The sequence below is a fragment of the Carlito syrichta genome, unplaced genomic scaffold, assembly GCF_000164805.1.
Source record: "Carlito syrichta isolate Samal-C Ts95f unplaced genomic scaffold, Tarsius_syrichta-2.0.1 Scaffold315154, whole genome shotgun sequence".
Taxonomy (NCBI): domain Eukaryota; kingdom Metazoa; phylum Chordata; class Mammalia; order Primates; family Tarsiidae; genus Carlito; species Carlito syrichta.
This window is the reverse complement of record NW_007259250.1, coordinates 90,551-109,116: the sequence shown is the minus strand read 5'-3', so window position 1 is coordinate 109,116 and position 18,566 is coordinate 90,551. Positions and strand designations below refer to the sequence as shown.

At 45.4% G+C, this 18,566-nt stretch overlaps 1 protein-coding gene across 1 annotated transcript in view; it reads left to right on the top strand.

The window, feature by feature from the left end:
• The window catches only part of LOC103274985 (inactive carboxypeptidase-like protein X2), a 125,166-nt gene extending 111,814 nt beyond the window's left edge, over window positions 1-13,352 (top strand). Inside the window, 8 exon segments of the mRNA XM_021706112.1 lie at window positions 237-321; window positions 397-416; window positions 5,925-5,964; window positions 5,967-5,990; window positions 5,993-6,220; window positions 10,628-10,774; window positions 12,163-12,268; window positions 13,142-13,352. Coding sequence (XP_021561787.1) covers window positions 237-321; window positions 397-416; window positions 5,925-5,964; window positions 5,967-5,990; window positions 5,993-6,220; window positions 10,628-10,774; window positions 12,163-12,268; window positions 13,142-13,352 — 861 coding nt within the window.
• The last annotated feature ends 5,214 nt before the right edge of the window (window positions 13,353-18,566 follow it).

Sequence of the window (18,566 nt, the reverse complement as noted above, 5' to 3'; positions counted from 1 at the left end):
AGAAAGGACCTCCCTCTTTTTAAGTGCTCCCATTTGGCAGGAGTGGTTCTCTGTATTTCCTCCCATCACCCATCAAATATTTAGTATTCTCCTTTGGATACCATCTTTGGGTCAGAGGGTATCCAGAGGTCAGAGATGCACACCAAGGGGAGGTGGACATGGATGCATCTTGTATGGATGTCTTGTCAGAATTGTCCTGCAGTCTGTGGGTTCTTCACATTCTGAATTGTTTTCAGGGCTCAGAGCTGGGGGGTTGGTCCCTGGGATGCTGGACTCATGACGAGATTGACATCAATAACAACTTTCCTGATTTAAACAGCCGTCTCTGGGGGGCAGAGGACTGACAGAACATCCCAAGAAAACTTCCTAATCACTATATTGCAATTCCTGAGTGGTTTCTGTCTGAAAATGCCACAGTGAGTAAAAGTACCCCCTCATCTGTAGAACCACGAAAGGCCAGGCATAACCCCCACTGGTATTTGTAGGACATGACATTTAAGGACAAAGCAAAACCATTTTTGCTTTCATGTTTTCTCCAAAAAAGAGAAGTATGCTAGATAATAACTACCTTTTAAACTGATATTTGAAGAGATTCTTCATAGAGGAGAAATCATTTAATTATATTTCTTAACATCTACATATTGTTTCAAAAACAAAGCAACCTCTCCTGAATTGTCTGGATTTATTACTTCCATTATTATCCTCATCCTTGTCAGTTATGCTACCGTGAAATTATCCTTAACCCTCCTTGATTGTTTGCTGTATCCTATTTTTATTTTAATAAGTCTTCATGGATTTACTACATGTGATTTTTTTTTTTTTGGAAAGAAAAATGAAATTGGATGAAAAATATTTCCCCCAGATTTCTTAGATCTTGCTTCACAAAAAAGTGTGTTGTAGAAGAAATAATTCTCACAAAATTTCTCATGCCTTTTATAGTCTGCTCATAATAATCTCCTTATCCTTATATGAAGGTGTATCCTCCTCAAGAAAAACAGAAATATCTTTTAGATTCCTTGTAGTACAGGCTTCCCCTGGTAGGTTGGTGTTCTAGCAATCCATCAGCATCAGTGTGCCAGCTAGCATTGCTGCGAGAGGCTACATTCTACTTCAATGATTTTTTTTTTGAGATTCTTTCAGTGCATTTCCCCATTTTTTGATGAGTGATTTACTAGTGCACCTGCCCACACCACGCTGAGTGTTCAGCAGTTTTTGACCAAAAGCAGCATGACCCCCAGGCCCACGCTCCCTATTCACTCGATCTTGTCCCGAGCAACTTTTATTTGCTCCCCAGATGAAAAAAAGTGCTCAAAGAGAAATATTTTGCTGGTGTGGAAGAGTTGAAACAAAAAAACGGCAGAAGCACTAAAAGTCATCAAAATGGACAAATTCAAAAACTGTTGAGCAGTGGAAAAAGCATCTCCATAGGTGTATTGCCTCAAATGAAGAGCACTTTGAGGGTGACTGAAGTTTAAACATGTAAGAATGAATTAATATTTTCTTTTTTTTTTTTGAGTTGGAGTCTCACTGTCGCCCAGACTGGAGCGCAGTGGCCGCTCCTGGCCACCGCAGCCTCGACCTGCTGGGGTCTGGTGATCCTTCCACCTCAGCCTTCCAAGTAGCTGGAACTTCAGGTGCACGCTACCACGCCCAGCTAATTTTTTTTTTATTTATTGTAGAGATGAAGTCTCGTCTTCCCAGGTGGGTCTCAAACCTGCGGGCTTGGGCAATCCACTCACCTCAGCCTCCCAAAGGCATGGGATTACAGGCTGAGCCACTGAGCCCAACTGAATTAACAATTTTTAACAAATAATTCCATTTTGGGGGGGGGTCCTTCAAGAGGTCTGCCTTGATTGATATATGACTGAGTGTTAGGTTCAGTGGCAGCAACAGAAAAATCAAAATAATAGTAGCTTAACAAGATAGAAGTTTATTTCCTTCTTTACATGAAAGTATCCTGAACATAGACGGTATAGCCAAATGGTGACCCATGATCTTCAGGGGTCCAGAATTCATCTCTCTTTCTGCCTTAATCATGTCGCCAGCATGTCATACTCATCTGCAAGTCATAATCCAATGTGGCAGTTGGTGCCTTAGCTGTCATATCTGTGAAGGATGAAGAGAGAAAGAAAGGTTTTAAAAAGGAAGGAAGGAAGGAAGGAAGGAAGGAAGGAAGGAAGGAAGGAAGGAAAGTTGTCCTCCCAGATAATTGAATTTCTTGTAAGAGACATTCCTACAATTCCTACACAGTAGTTCTGCTTCAATCTCATTGGCCAGAATTCAGTTATACATGGTGTCAATCATTGCAGGAAAGACTGGGGAATACTGTATTTTGTAAGCACATTGCAAGCTGAGGAAAGCAATTGGACTGCTGAGGAATCTAGAGAGCTGAGTAGGGGACATCAGCTCTCCTGCTCTGCCTTGGTGTTCCAGCCCCAGCACAGCCCAAGTGGACATCACTTACGGGAGGAGGGCAACACAGTGGGCTCACTTCATGACTCACAGTGCAGGGTGATTAGGCCCTCAGGAAGTAAGCAGTAGAGTGAGGGAAGCAGACAACGGTCATGCTGCTTGGCTGAGTTATGATGTCCAGGGGACCCTATGTGGAGAAGAGTTTGGAGGACCTCTGAGTCTTCCATCTTCTGAATCCTTTCTCATGTTTCCTAATTCCAACCCACAGTATCCCTGTTTGGGGATTTGTTCTTTTGTTTCCAGCTAACATCCTCATGATACCTGACAAAACTGATAATTCAAGCAATGTTATACTTAGGGAACACTTGGACCCAAACTGGAATTTGGTTGCCACCTTGTTAACTTCTAGGCTATAAGAGATAAGTATTTTAGCACAGTCATACAAAGTACCTGGATTTCAGTCTTTGCTTCCAGATTAGAATTTAATTTTTTGAATTTGTTGTTCTCTAGAACTACAGGGAGAGTTAAACAAATCCACCATCACCAATACCTATCTCAATTGTGTCTAGATTCGATAGATAAGAAATCAGCTGAATAAAGATTCAAATAACAAAATTAGCAGGCTTGACATAAAGGACCTATATGAATTCTACAACCAACTATTAGAGAATATTCTTCTCAGTAATTCTGGAACATTTTAAAAAATGGATGATGACTGAGCTATAAAGGAAGTGTCAACAGATTTCAGAGAATAGGAGTCAGACAGACCATGGTCACTTGCCACTGTGCATTTAAACTAGTAATAAGATTAATGAAAACATCATAATGTATTTAGAAAAAAAAAAACTTCCGAAGACTGTATCAAAGAAAAAGTCATACTGAAAACTAAAAGATAACTATAACTGAATGATGAATGAAATATTAATATCAGTATTTATAGAGTACAGCATAATATAATGCTTCAAGGAAATTTATCGCTTTAAGTTATATTACAAAAGAAGAAAGACTGAGAATGAACTAACGTAAGAAGTTAGCAGCCTGGCTCGGTGGCTCAGCCTGTAATCTCGCGCCTTTGGGAGGCTGAGGTGAGTGGATCGCCTGAGCCCAGGGGTTCGAGACCCGCCTGGGCAGCGAGACCTCATCTCTACAATAAATCAAAAAAATTAGCCAGGTGTGGAAGCGCACCTGTAATTCTGGCTACTCGGAAGGCTGAGGCGGAAGGACCACCGGAGCCCAGCAGGTCGAGGCTGCGGTGGCCGGGAGCAGCCACTGCACTCCAGTCTGGGTGACAGAGTGAGACTCCAACTCAAAAAAAAAAAAAGAAAAGAAAAGAAGTTAGCAAAAGAATAACAGAAGAACTCCAAAACAGCAAGAAAAGTGGATTAAAAAGCAAAAGCAGCCATCAAGAAAATGATAGAAAATATAGAAACAATACGAAGTGATTTGTCTATAGAAAGAAGCATTTGCTAAAACTTAACAATTATTCACAATAAAATCTCATAGTAAAACTTTAAAATATAGCTTTTAGCATAAAGAAGGGTATTTTATGTGAGATACAAATAGTATTAATCATAACAGATGAGTAAATTCAACTGCATGGAAATATGAGATCCTGTTCATCAGATTTTAAAAACTATGACACGCAGTAAACTGGGAGAAGTTATTTGCAAACTGTATATCTGAGAAAATTAGAATTTTTAAAAAGATACAGAATAGCAAGAAAACTATGAGCAACTCAATAGAAAGATGGACAAAAGGTATAAAGAGGCAATTTATGTAGGAGGAAGCAGATTAACAAACATGAGACGATATTCTACCTCACTAGCACTAAAAATGCAGATAAGAGAACATCTTGCACCTATTATTTGGCAAAATTAAGAAGTCTGACAATTGCCTAGTGTTGGAGGGTGTAGGGGACAGTGGATCTCTTGCACATCATGAATGAGTGTAAATGAGCACAGCCACTTTGGGAAATGATTTGATTACCTTGTAAAGTGGAATATTGATATATGCCATGGCCTTGCAATTCCACTTCTGGTGACTACGCAAGACAAATTCCAGCATATGTATACCAGAGGGTAGTACAAGAAAGGTCAAAGTCACACGTTCATTATAGCAAAAGGTTGAAATCCCCATCTAAGAACAGGCAAAATAAATCAGCACTCATCATACTTAAATGCAAAGGCCTGACAATAGCTTTATTCAACAACAGGGATGAGTCTTAGAAACATAAAATTGAGTGGGAGGAAAAAACAAATTGCAGAAGATAGCCATCAGTACTTTTTAAAAAAATCTTTTTCTTATTTTTTTGTAGAAACGGGATCTTACTACATTGCCCAGGCTGGTCTTGAACTCCTGGGCTCAAGCAGTCCTCCCTCCTTGGCCTCCCAAAGTGCTGGGATTACAGGCATGAATGCCCAGACTTCATCAGTATTTTAGATCACAAGCAAGTAAAACCAAATAATATATTTTTAGGCATACACATACGGTTTGAAACAAAAGAGAGAGAATGAGAATCACATCATTTAGGATACACTGGTTATCTCTGAGTGGGAGGCTGGAGGGTGGGGCACACAGAATCATGTAGGCAAGCAGAAATTATTAGTGGGATTTGCTTCTGTACTTGCCTGGTGAAATATATTCTATTCTATTCTATTGAAATATATAACAAAAGAAGACAGAGCACAGTCAACAATGATACTGTGTAATGAACTAAGTTCTGTGTCCAATCCAAGGCCCTTGATATATTTAAAAAACAAAAACAAAACTTAATGGATCCCATAGAGTCCATTTCATCCCTTAATCAGTTTTCTAGACTGCACAGTTAAGTGATTTCCTATGTTTATTTCTTTGTTATGATCAATTTTGTCCTACAGAAATTATCCTCACAAGGATTAGCAATTTATGATAGATGTGCGACTTACTGATGACCATATCAGACGTTCCAATTGTAGCTTTTCACATAGTCTGTTTCCTTTCTTTTCTCTTTCTTCTTAACTTTGTATCATTAAAAAGTTAATGATGAAAGCTGTAAAGGATCCTCATGGACCCATCTCATCCTTGAGACTTCTCAATTTGTGTTTCATCTACACTTTCACCCACTTTCTCCTCCCCAACCCCAGATTATTGAGGCAATCCCAGTTGAGGCAATAGTTTCATTTGTTAATATTTCAGTAGATATCTCTAAATAGGGACACTCTCTTGAAACTATTTTCTATCAAAACACCATGACCATGATCATATTTTTAAAAAAACATTTCTTAGTATTTTAAAATATCTGGCCAGTGCTCACATTTCTCTATTTTCAGTCCTTCCTCACCCAAATAAATTTCTCATAAATTTGTAAGTGTTTTTGTCTCCTTTAAGCTTTTCCAGAATAGATTTTGAAATTCAAAATTGTTCTAGCATTATTCCATATAATTACTACTTTGTTGAATCTATCCTTGTTTTGACAGCTAAATAGAGAAAGTGGTTTCCTTTTTATTTTTCTTATCAATTTTAGGTTTTCACAGGTGGCTGTGGAGACTAGAGCCATCACAGCCTGGATGGAAAAAATCCCTTTGTGCTGGGCGGCAACCTGCAGGGGGTGAGCTGATGGTTGCCTACCCCTACGACCTGGTCCCGTCCCTGTGGAAGACCCAGAAACACACCCCCACACCCGACGACCACGTGTTCCGCTGGCTGGCCTACTCCTATGCCTCCACGCACCGTCTCATGACCGACGCCCTGCAGAGAGTGTGCCACACAGAGGACTTCCAAAAGGAGAAGGGCACTGTCAACGGGGCCTCCTGGCACACTGTCACAGGAAGTAAGCCTCCAACCTGCCCTGCTTGGCATCTTGAGCCAGTAAGAGTGGGCTGCTGGGACAGAAGGACCCTGCCCTCTTTGTACCACTGCTGCCTGTGTTGCTGTTTCACAATGTCTGTGTAGTTGAGCATTTACAAGGTGCCTGCATTTGACGAAACACTTTACACAGGCTTTTCTCTTGTCCTCACTGTGATCCATGAGGGGTGTGCTTTACTTTTCGTTTAATAAATGAGATAACAAAGGAGACCCATAGAGAGCTGCTCAAGTGAGAAAGGAATAGAACTGGGGTCTCTGCCCTTAGCCACTGAGCTATTCAGATTTTGTAGTCAGAGATGGATAAAATTAAACTTAGTGGCATTGTTGGTCCAAAATCAACCAAACAGAAAACCCATGGAAAGGGCAGAGAACTTTCTGGTGCTGGCACTGGAGAGCGATACTTATTTTGGGGGATGTCCATGCTGTAAACCCATATGGGGGGCTGGGCATTGATCTCAAGCACAGGTGTGAGCTGACTCTGAGCTGCAGGGGTGTCCTGAGACCCAGCAAATTGTGAAGGCCATTTCATGCCCACTTGCTGTCCTCCAGCGGTTAGCAGACTGGGCTCCCATCACACCCATTATGTGTGGTCAAAACCTACTGTGTGCAGTGTGGGCAGTCCAAGGCATTGCTCCTGGCATCCATGCAGGACTGGAGAGACTTCTGGCAGAGATTTTGGAAACTCCTTGGTGGCAGACAGAGGACTCCATGGTTGATATGCCAGGGGATGAGCACTTGGTTTCCTGTCTCGGGGCTGTTCCCAGCTCAGAGCTCCTAAACCAGGAGGGATGAGGATGTCCCACTCTTAAGGCCCCTCTGCATTGGATTACAGAACCTCAGGTCTAATGCTCAAGGCTTATTTCCATCTCTTTGTGAGGGCTAATCAAGCCAATGATGAATTTTAAAGATATTCCATGTCAGACCTAGGTTCAAATCCCATTCTGTCACTTAACTGCTGTGTGATGCTTCAGGTTACTTTACCTCTCTGTACCCTCATATTTTCCCATTTGTAAAATGGGCATGGTGAGATAAGGATGATGGTGATGATGGTGGTGGTGGTAATGTCTCCTTCTAGGATGCTATGAAGATTTCATAGGTGGAAGGCAAGCAAATCTCAACCTATCAAGAAAATTTTCTGTTGGGAAAAAGCATTCCTGCCTTTTAATTTTAGCCTTAAAAAACTGGCCTACAAGCCGGGCTCGGTGGCTCAGCCTGTAATCCCGCGCCTTTGGGAGGCTGAGGTGAGTGGATTGCCTGAGCCCACAGGTTCGAGACCCGCCTGGGCAGCAAGACCTCATCTCTACAATAAATCAAAAAATCAGCCGGGCATGGTAGCGCATGCCTGTAATTCCGGCTATTTGGAAGGCCGAGGCGGAAGGATCGCCGGAGCCCAGCAGGTCGAGGCTGCGGTGGCCGGGAGTGGCCACTGCGCTCTAGTCTGGGTGACAGAGTGAGACTCCAACTCAAAAAAAAAAAAAAAAAACTGGCCTACAAAAAAATCTTTAAGTAAAATATTTGTTTATTTTTTATGGCTGCCGTGACTAAACTGGGTATGGACACAGCTGGATTTCTCATGTTGGGTCAATAGTAACATTATAAAAAGTTGGCTGTCACGTAATCACATAGGCAGCATTTGATTCTTTTTCTATCAGTTATATTTTCCATTATTTCCAGGACTTAGTGGCTGAGCCATGTTGTAGCTTGAGCCTCTTTAATCATTCTTTTTCCTGGCAGTGTGATGAAGTCTGCAGCTTCATTTCTTTGTAGATTAATGAAATGTGACTCCTAATTTCCTTCCCCACTCCTCCCCCTCCCCCGTCTTTTTGTGCTGGTCTTTCATGCTGGTTAGCAGAGCACTGACAGGTGTTCCTTAATGGAGAGCATCCCAGTCGAGAGCAAGGGTGAATATGTGCACACTTCCAGATGCATAGCATTTGCAGTGCACATGCTGTCACTGTTCCTGACTGCGTCTCCTCCATGGAGAAGGCAAGTGCTATGGGAACATCAAGTCTGGAGCTGTAAGGGATATGGCACTGTGGTCCACATTCCACACTGAAGGTGATGTCAAGAAAAGGATCCCAGTCAGAGAGAGAACACGAAGGAATATCTCACTGCCCCGCCAGGACTGAAGGCTTATAAAGAACAGTCTGGAGCACATCACAGCCCCTTGCTTACCCACTTCAGACAGGAAGTAGCGCTTGGCTTCTGAAGCCATTCTCTGGCCAGGTATTGTCAGCAAGGCGACACACTGACAGGTGGGTGGTCAGCAGCAATGACAGTGTGGCCCAAGCTTCTCCACCACTCTTCTGCTTTCTCTTTTTGCTAGTTCTTCAAAAACTTCTAGTACTTTGAAGGCACACTTTACAAAATGGCAGACCTGCTCTAGAATTTTTAAATATCGCATTTATTTCAGTACTAACAAGTCCTAAAAGGGTGGGAATAGTAATAATTTTATGTGCAAAGAGGAGTTCAGCCCTCCCAGGAAGTCAAACCTGTGTTGTTAGCTGGTGAATTTGTTGTCCCTGATCTCCTTGCACTCTCTGCAATTCTATATTATGGGTTTGACTGAATGAATTTTGACCGGTCTTCTTCAACCAGACCAGGCCCCAAGTGAAGGATTTTCTGTTAACTTGGCACCATCCCACCCTCTTTGTTCTACTACTCTTTATTGTTCCTTGTTGTTGACAAGTGTGGTCAAAGGCATATTGCCGATGACACGTGAGTGGTTCGAATCTCAAATCTGGTTTTGAGTGGCCATAGATGTGGTACCATTTTGCCACTGATTTCAGCGATGAGACAGCCAACTGATGCAGAGTTAAGGCCATGATTTTGATACTGAGTATTGCAGTGGCGGGTCACTTTTTGAGCTAAGTGGCCAAGGAGGAAGAAAGAACATCCAATGACTACAGCTCGGCACTTTCTCTTGGTGGTACATAGCTCAGCCCACCCAACTTCTGCTTTCTGTGACTGACCCTCAGGGCCCAGGGAGGACTGATTAGAGGAGCTTTCTATTGGTGAGTACTTTCAGACACTCAAGCAGAATCATCCTGTTCAAAACTAAAAGTGCTGGGAAGAAGACCACGTGTACTTCATGCCACTGAACACTTGTTTATTCATTTCACAAATATTGGGTAGGGCAGTGGGTAGAATGGTGTCCCCCCAAAAAATATAATGTCTGCTTTCTAAAACTAGCACCTATGCATGTTATCTTATTTGGAAAATGGGTCTCTGTAAGTTTAATTATGTTAAGAGTCTTGAGATGGGGTCATCCTGAGTTACCTGGCCCTAAAATCAGTGGGCAGTGTCCTGATAAGGGACAGAAGAGGAGAAGATAGAAACAGAGAGGAAATCCCTATAAAGACAGAGGCAGAGTGATGTAGCCACAAGCCAAGGAACACCTGGGGAACCAGAAGCTGTAAGAAGCAAGGGAGGATTCTTCTCTAGGAACTTTGGAGGGAACACAAACACCTTGATTTTGGACTTCTGGCCTCCAGAACTGTGAGAGAATACATTTCTGTTGTTTTAAGTTGCCCAGTTTGTGGAAATTTGTAATAGCAACCCTGGGAAACTAATACAGAGACCAACTGTATGCTGGGCTGGGTGCTTTTTATCCTGTTGTGGTCTTGCCAGGATGCAGAAGGTTTGTCTGTTTTCAGGCTTGTGGGTGAGTGTGTGTGCCCTGTCATCCCCAGGCAGCTGTGCTCTGGAGCAAGAGCATGTGGTTATGCAGATCTGGGCCCAAACCCCGATTCTGGCCATTTCCAGGCACATGATCCCGGGTATAATTCTTCTCTCCCATTCTCAAACTTAATTTTCTTATTTGTAAAATTGTGCTGTGCTACCTACCTCTGCTGGGTCTGGGGGGAAGCTTTGATGACCTGATCGATGCAGAGTGCTTAGGACAGATCGTGGCTTATGTGAGACACATTAAATAGTGGTATGGACAGCTATTGTTATGACTCAGAGTAGAAAACTGGAGCTATAGCTGAGATGGCAAAACTATAGATCAATTTAATGAGGCACTCAAGATTGACGGTGTTAATTAATGATACCTTTCCTCCCAAAATGATGTGTGAAACAGAGGTTAGTAAAGTGACTATTTAATCTAAAAAGTAGTTATTTCATCCTTCTTTTGTCAAAGATGCCCTTGCACGTGGTGTCTGTCCTTGCCCTGAGCTGTTCTGGCTGCATCCTTTCAGTTCTCTCCAACTCTCACACACTTGCCCCAGTGCAGGTTTTTGTCTGTAGTAGACACTGCCTCCCTGTTCAGATGAAGTCTTCTGAATATGCTTAAACATTCTTGCTGCTCCCCTGTCCCCCACTGCTACTTTGAGCATTGTTCAGTTAAAATGTTGTCTGGTTGGCTTGGCAGGTCTGAACGATTTCAGCTACCTTCACACAAACTGTTTCGAGCTGTCCATCTATGTGGGCTGTGATAAATACCCGCATGAGAGCCAGCTGCCTGAGGAATGGAAGAATAACTGGGAATCTCTGTTTGTGTTCATGGAACAGGTACAGTGTGGGCATGGGCAGTGCAGAGGGGGACTAGCTGAGGAATGAGTGCACAGGACAGAATTAGTGCTTCAGATCTTGGCTGTCATCCTGGGTCAGCCATAGAGCCACAAAGAGCACCATCCTTTTTACTCACCCATGGAATTTCTGTCTCCACTCTGGAATTTCCTGAGGGAAGGTTCTTTTGAATATATGTAAAGAGAGAAGGCCTTGCCTATAGCAATCTAATCATTCTCAAGTAAATATGCAATTTAACTGAAGTGCCTCATATGAATAAAGTACCCAGGCATAATAATATGTATAAAGAAAGTCACTGGAAATAATGGTATGTTACTTTGGATTGTTTTATCATTCTAAAGATAGAGAAACTGAGGCACAGGGCTCTGAGTTGATGTGCATGGTATGACACAACTAATCATTGGAAGTGTTCTATACGTTTATCATTTATAGGAAGGCCTCTTTTTTTTTTTTTTTGAGTTGGAGTCTCACTCTGTCGCCCAGACTAGAGTGCAGTGGCACGCTTCTGGCAGCCTCAACCTGCTGGGCTCCGGTGATCCTTCAGCCTCAGCCTTCCAAGTAGTGCCTGGCTCTTTTTTCTTTTTTTCTTTTTCTTTCTTTTTTTGTGGAAAGGTGAGGTCTCATTCTGTTGTCCAGGCTGGTCTTGAACTTCTGGATTCAAATGATCCTCCAGACTTGGCTTCCCGAAGTGCTGGGATTACAGATGTGGGCCACTGTGCCTGGCCTATCAGGCTGGTTAAAGACTATTTCTTCTTCAGTGGTCTGTACCAGGTCTGGGATTGTTCTCAACTCACTTGGTGGTATTCAGGATCCATCAGACACAGCAGACATGGAGTCTTGGGACCATATTTCTTTGGAGGTGCATGCAAATACTTGCATTTCAAAGGGAAAAAATGAACATAACCTATTCTGCATTGTGTGTGTGTGTGTGTGTGTGTGTGTGTGTGTGTGTGTGTGTGTGTGTGTGGAGGCTGAAGTGAGTAGATTGCTTGAGCCCAGGAGTTTGAGTCCAGCCTGGAGAACATAGCAAGACCCCGTCTCTACTAAAAATTTAAAAAAAAAAAAATTCACCGGGCACAGTGGCAGTTGCCTGTTGTCCAAGCTACTTGGGAGGCTGAGGTGGGAGGATCACCTGAGCCCAGGATGTCAAGGCTGCAGTGAGCCGTGATCATGTCACTGACCTCCAACCTGGGCGACAGAGTGAGACCCTGACTCAAATATACATTTGATGAAGGAAGGAGCCTTCAAAGGCCAATGTGCCTGGAGCTAGGAGATGCCATCGCATGGTCCTGGGTGTGTTTTGCCACTAGGATATCTAGATGTGGTGGCCAGGGAAGCAGCTCATGCTAAACTTGGACCTCAACAACTCCCTTGCAGGTGATTTGGACAAGGACATCATGCTGGAAGAAAACATTTTCCTAAGGGAGTTCCTGGAGATCTGGCTGTGGATCATCGATGAGTTCAGGGAAGCACCGAAGAATGGGTGAGTCTGCCCCCCCAATCAACCCACCCCACATCCAGAGCATTGACTATGCACACACCTGCTGCCTTCTTTCTTTCCTGAAAGCTCTGTGTAGTCCCCACAGCCCAGCCTAGAGCAATCAAGAGTGGGCTTACTCAGATAGGCTCACCCCAGAACTTTCCGACCTGTCCCTTGGGGCCTCCCTGCCCCCACCAGTGCCTCTCCCAACTCAGCTAGGTGTCTTCTCCTGATGCCATAATCCCTCCCCCATCCAGAATCTCCATGAAGAGCATGAGCATATTCTTGAAAGACTCCATCACCACTTGGGAGATTCTGGCTGTGAGCATGTCATACAATAAATATGGGGTGGGGGCAGTGTCTGGTCCTAAGGAGGCAGGGATCCCAGGGCACCTCAGCAACATCTTGTTCTGTCAGAACCCAACAGAGTGTCTGTTTCTTGGTAACTTAGACTTTGTGTCTGTTTACTGGGGAGGTGTGAAAAACTAGACTGTGGTGGGGTGGTGGGGTGACTGGGTGGGGGGATGTAGTCTCTAAAATCAGTGCTTTATTATAATTTATTTTTTATTTCATGTTTAGAGGCAGGGCCTCACTCCACTGCCCAGAGTGCTGTGGCATGATCACAGTTACTGCAGCCTCAACCTGCTGGGCTCATATCTTTCTGTCTCAGTCTCCTGAGGAGCTGGGACTACAGGCATATGCCACCATACCTGGTTAATTTTTTATTTTTATTTTTTGTAGAGATAAGGTCTTGCCATGTTGCCCAGACTGGTCTTGAGCTCATGGATTCAAGCAATCCTCTGGCCTCAGCCTCCCAAAGTGTTAGGATTACAGGTATGAGCGACTGCATCTGGCCAAAAGATTTTTTTTTGAAAGAGACCAGCCACAGAAACAGCTTCTCCAGGTCTCTGGGTGCCTGTCAGAAGACTTACACTGGGTCCACGATGGCAATGTGGGCTGGGATGTGAAGAAACAGATGCGAGAAGGCAAGGAGCTTCTGATGGGGAGGGCGCGAGTAGAGGTGCGGAGGCTGGAAGAAGGACTCCTCACTTCTCTTTCTCCTCACAGCCCCTCCCCTTCTGCTTAGTTGTTTTGGGGGGATGAGGGTGGGAACAACACATCTTTCCATCCACCTATCCTCCTGTCCACCCACTATCCACCCATCGATCCTTCTTTCCTTTTTCCATTCATCCATCCATCCATCCTTCCATCCATCATCACCCCTCTACCTATCCATCTACCGTTCACCCACCCCATCTATCTATCCTCTGTTCATCCATCCATCCATCCATTTACCCACTCATCCATTCATGTATCCATCCATCCTCCCTTCCTCCCTCTCATCCTCCCATTCTTCCTCCCCCTTCCTCCCCCTCCCTCCCTTCCTTCCTCTCTCCTTCCTCCCATCCTACCATTCATCCTTTCTTCCTCTCTCTTCCTATCATCCTTCCTTCCTTCCTCCCATCCACCCATCTTCCCATCCTTCCTCCCCCCTCCCTCCCTCCTTCCCTCCCTCCTTTCCTTCCTCTTGTCCATCTATCCTTCCTCCTGCCTTCCAGTCTTCCTTCCTTCCTCTCTTCCTACCTACTTTCCTTTGTCCTCCCATCCATCCTTTCTTCCCCTCTCTCCTCCTACCTACTTTTTTCCTTTCTTCCTTCCATCCATCGATCCATCCGTCGTCTCATCCTCCTTTCCTCCCGCCCTTCCTCACTTCCATCCATGCATACATCCATCCTCCCATCCACCCATCCTTCCTCCCTCCCTCCCATCCATCCATCTATCTGTCCACACATCCATTCATGTATCATCTATCCTCCCTTCCTCCCTTTCTCCCCTCCTTTCTTCCTCCCTCCCCTTCCTCCCTCTCCCTCCCATCCTTCCTCTCTTCCTTCCTCTCATCCTCCCATTCATCCTTCCTTCTTCCCTCTCTTCCTATTATCCTTCCTTCCTCCCATCCTCCCATCTTCCCATCCTTCTTCCCATCCTCCTTCCTTCCCTCCCTTCCTTCCTCTTATCCATCTATCCTTCCTCTCACCTTCCTATCTTCCTTCCTTCCTTCCTTTCTTCCTACCTACTTTCCTTCCTTCCTCCCATCCTCCCATCCTTCATTTCTCCCTCCCATCCATCCACCTTTGCATCCATCCTTCCTCCCATCCATCCTTCCTTCCTCTCTCTCTTCCTACCTACTTTCTTCCTTTCTTCCATCCAACCCTCCTCATCCTCCCACCCTTCCTCTTTCCCATCCATCCATCCATCCATCCATCCTTCCTTCCTCCCTCCCTCCCATTCATGCACCCATCCATCCTTCCATCCAACCACAACAACATATGCCAGGGCTTGTTCTTGGTGCTGAGGACCATGGGAGTGAGACACACACAAACCTCTGCTGTCGGGGAGCCATGCTCTAGTGGGGAGGCTGACAGCGAGCACAGAGTAGGCATGTCTACATTGCCAGAAGGTCCCTGCTGCTGTAGAGAAGACAGCAGGAGAGGAGGCTTGAAGATGCAGGAGGGCACCTTGGACTAGGGAGTCTGGGAGGCCTCACTGCTGAGGTGACATTGACACCTCAGATCTGGGGAAAGTGAAGGAACAAGTCTCATGGATCTAGGGAAATGGTATCCTGGGCAGTGGGTACCACCCATGCAAAGGCTCTGAGGTAGGAATTTGCTGGCACCTGTGTGTTCAGGGTGGTGACTGGCCTGGCAGGTGGGAATGGTGGCGGAGGCCAGAGTCTCCAAGCTGGCCAGTCCCTCTGAGACCCAAGGCCCAGAGCAATGATACCAACATGAGCAGCCATGGGTACACTCACACACCCAGCTTGTCTTCACTACTCTTGGAGTCCACAAGCCGGGCAGCAGAAATGGAACTCAAAGACCAAGGATGTGGAGAGGATGGGGCTGATTGTGAGAAGGACCCGCCCGGACGCAGGGGCTGATTAGACTCGGGGTAAGGTAAGTCCTGGGGTCTAGATGAGGTCCAGGTCCCTAGCCCCAGTAACTAGTCACGTCCCTGGGGCAGGGGAGGGAGATGGGAGGGCAGTCAGAGTGGGATTGGGCTGGAGAGAGGGAGTGGTGACCTGAAGGAGCCAGCCTTCAGTTCAGATCCTAGGACAACTACCTCCCAACTTTACCTCTCTGAACCTCAGTTTCCCCATCTGTGATATGTGGATAAAAACCATAGCTTGACGAGGTGCCGTGGCTTGCACCTGTAATCCCAGCACTTTGGAGGCTGAGCCAGGAGTATCACTGGAGACCAGGAGTTTGAGACCAGCCTGGGCAACACAGTAAGACCCTATTTCTAAAACCCAAATACCCAACAAAACCAAAAAACTGTACCTTTCGGGGGGGTGTTGTGGTGATACTTCAATATGGCTTAGTGTAGTATCAGGTACCAGCTAAACCCTCCCTAAAAAGTTCTTTTTTGAGTCCAGGTCTCGCTTAGTCACCATGTAGTGACATGATCACAGCTCACTGCAGCCTCAACATCCTAGGCTCAGGCGATCTTTCCACCTCAGCCTCCCGAGTAGCTGGGACTACAGGTGTGCACCACTCTGCCTGGCTAATTTCTTAATTTTTTTGTAGAGATGGAGTCTCGTGATCTTGCCCAGGCTGGTCTCAAACTCCTTGTCTCAAGCTATCTTCCCACCTTGGCCTCTCAGATTTCTGGGATTTCAGGTGTAAGCCACTGTGCCCAGTTTAAAATGCCTTTTTGGGGTAGGCTGTTGAGTGATAAGGGATATGTGGTATGACATACTGGGCTGGGGTTTGGGATGGGGTGGTTGTTCTCAATGGGGAGGTTTTTGCCTCCTGATGCTGCCCCAGAATTTGGCAAGACTTAAAACATTTTTGGTTGTCATAACTGGGGCAGGTTTTTTCCTGGCTCAGAGTGGATGGAGGTCAGGGATATTATTCAGCACCCTACTTAAAGTGCACAGGACAGACCCTACCACAGAGAATGATCCAACCCCAGTGTCAACAGGGTCAAGCTTGAGAAGCCTGGGCTATGGGTTCAGAGAACCCTCTTTTATTTTTTAGAGACAGACCTGCTTGTGAGAAGGACCCGCCCGGACGCTGCAGTGAGTTATAATTATATCATTGCATTTCACCGTGAGGCACAGACCTCTAGATGAGGTCCAGGTAACTAGTCATGTCCCTGGGGCAGGGGAGGGAGAGGGGAGGGCAGTCAGAGTGGGATTGGGCTGGAGAGAGGGAGTGGTGACCTGGAGGAGCCAGGTGACTAGTTACTGGGGCTAGGGACCTGGACCTCATCTAGAGGTCTGTGCCTCACGGTGAAATGCAACGATGTGATTATAACTCACTGCAGCCTCCACCTCCAGGGATCAAGCAATCCTCCTGCCTCAACCTCCTGAGTTGCTAAGACTACAGGCATGCACCACCACACCTGGCTAATTTTTTATAGAGATGAGATCTCACTATGTTGGCCAGTCTGGTCTTGAATTCCTGGGCTCAAGCAACTCTCTTGCCTCAGTCTCCCAAAGTGCTGAGATAACAGGCATGAGCCACCACACCCAGCCCATTCTTTCTGTTGCTTCCATCTCATTGAGTTCGAGTTGCCTGTGGCTGTGGTATATAAGTCAGGGTGAGTAACATTAGCTGCTATAACAAAGTACATTACTTCAGGGATAAGAAGAGTTTCCTTAGCCAGGTGTGGCGGCTCATGTCTGTCATGCCAGCACTTTGGGTGGCCGAGGCAAGAGGATTGTCTGAGCCCAGGGGTTCGAGACCAGCCTGGGCAACGTAGTGAGACCTCATTTCTACGATGAATCAAAAAATTAGCTGGGCATAGTGGCGTGCATCTGTAGTTCCAGTTACTTGGAAAGCTAAGATGGAAGGATCAACTGAGCCCAGCAGGTTGAGGCTGCAGTAGCTGCCACTGCACCCCAGCCTTCAACTAAAAAATATATTATTTGTTTATCAAATGAACAAATGAATCTATTCACTTCATTCATTCACTTAAGACTGGGGCCAGCAAACAGTAGCTTGAGGGCCCAAGCTGCCTCATTTATTTATTTTATTTCAATTAATTAATTACTTTTAGAGACAAAATCTGGCTCTGTCACCCAGGTTGTAGTCCCATGGCACAATCATAGCTCTCTGCAGCCTTGACCTCCAGGGCTCAAGTGATTCTTTTGCTTCAGCCTCCCAAGTAATTGGGACTACAGGCATACGCCACCCCACCTGGGTCATTTTTTAATGTTTTATAAGGATGGAGTCCTGTTATATTGCCCAGGCTGGTCTCAAACTCATGGGCTCAAGTGATTCTCCCACCTTGGATTCTCAGAGTGCTAGGATTACAGGTGTGAGCCACTGAGCCGAGCCTGTTTTTAAAATTTTATTTATTTATTTACGTTTCTTGTCACTGACTTCAAGCTCATTTAAATTTTTTCTGTTTCTGTTCTACACAGTAAGAGAAACATCTTTAGTCATGAGAGAGAGAAATGATCACTGAGCTGGGTGCCTGTCATCCCAGCACTGTGGGAGGCTGAGGCAGGAGGAGCTTGAGCCCAGGAGTTTGAGACCAGCCTGGGCAGCAGAGTGAAATCTGATCACTACAAATAATCAGAACATTAACTGGGGGTGGTGGCAGGTGCCTGTAGTCCCAGCTTCTCGGAAGGTTGAGGCAGGAGGATCACCTGAACCCAGGAGGTCGAGGCTGTGGGGAGCTGGGAATCACATCCCTGCACTCCAGCCTGGGCAACATAGGGAGACATCAATGAAAAAAGAAAATGTGTTTGACGATTACTGAATTAGTAAGTGGTTGCTGAGTAAGCTTTCTCATTGGTTAGTGGTACCTGGTTTGTGGTGATTGAGTACGGGTTACCTGGGTTGATCCTGCCTTGACTAGTTCCTAGTTATGTGACACTGGGCAGGAGCCAGAGCTTTCTTGGGCTTTCTTGTCTGAATGATGGAGGTGATGATGATGATGATGATAGTAATACTGCGATTAATAAAAGTGCCATCCACCTTGTGGACATGTCTTTGTATTTGGCCCTGTGGTGGGGGATGGAGAATTCTACCATGAAGGAGACACAGGCCTTCCTGCAGTACGTGGAAACAGACGAGGAAACAGTTACAACACAATGTATCCTGTTCAGCCTTAAGGGCAAGTGGGAGCAGATGAAGGAAATTCCCAGATGCCATCAGATTAGGCTTCCTGAAGGAGGTGACATGCCAATTGAGTGCAGGAGATTGGGACGGTTGAGGGACTGAAAGAAACTCAGTTTGTCTCCCCTGCTGACTCTGATAGTACCAGGAAGCAGGCAGGGTCCAAGACGGTATCA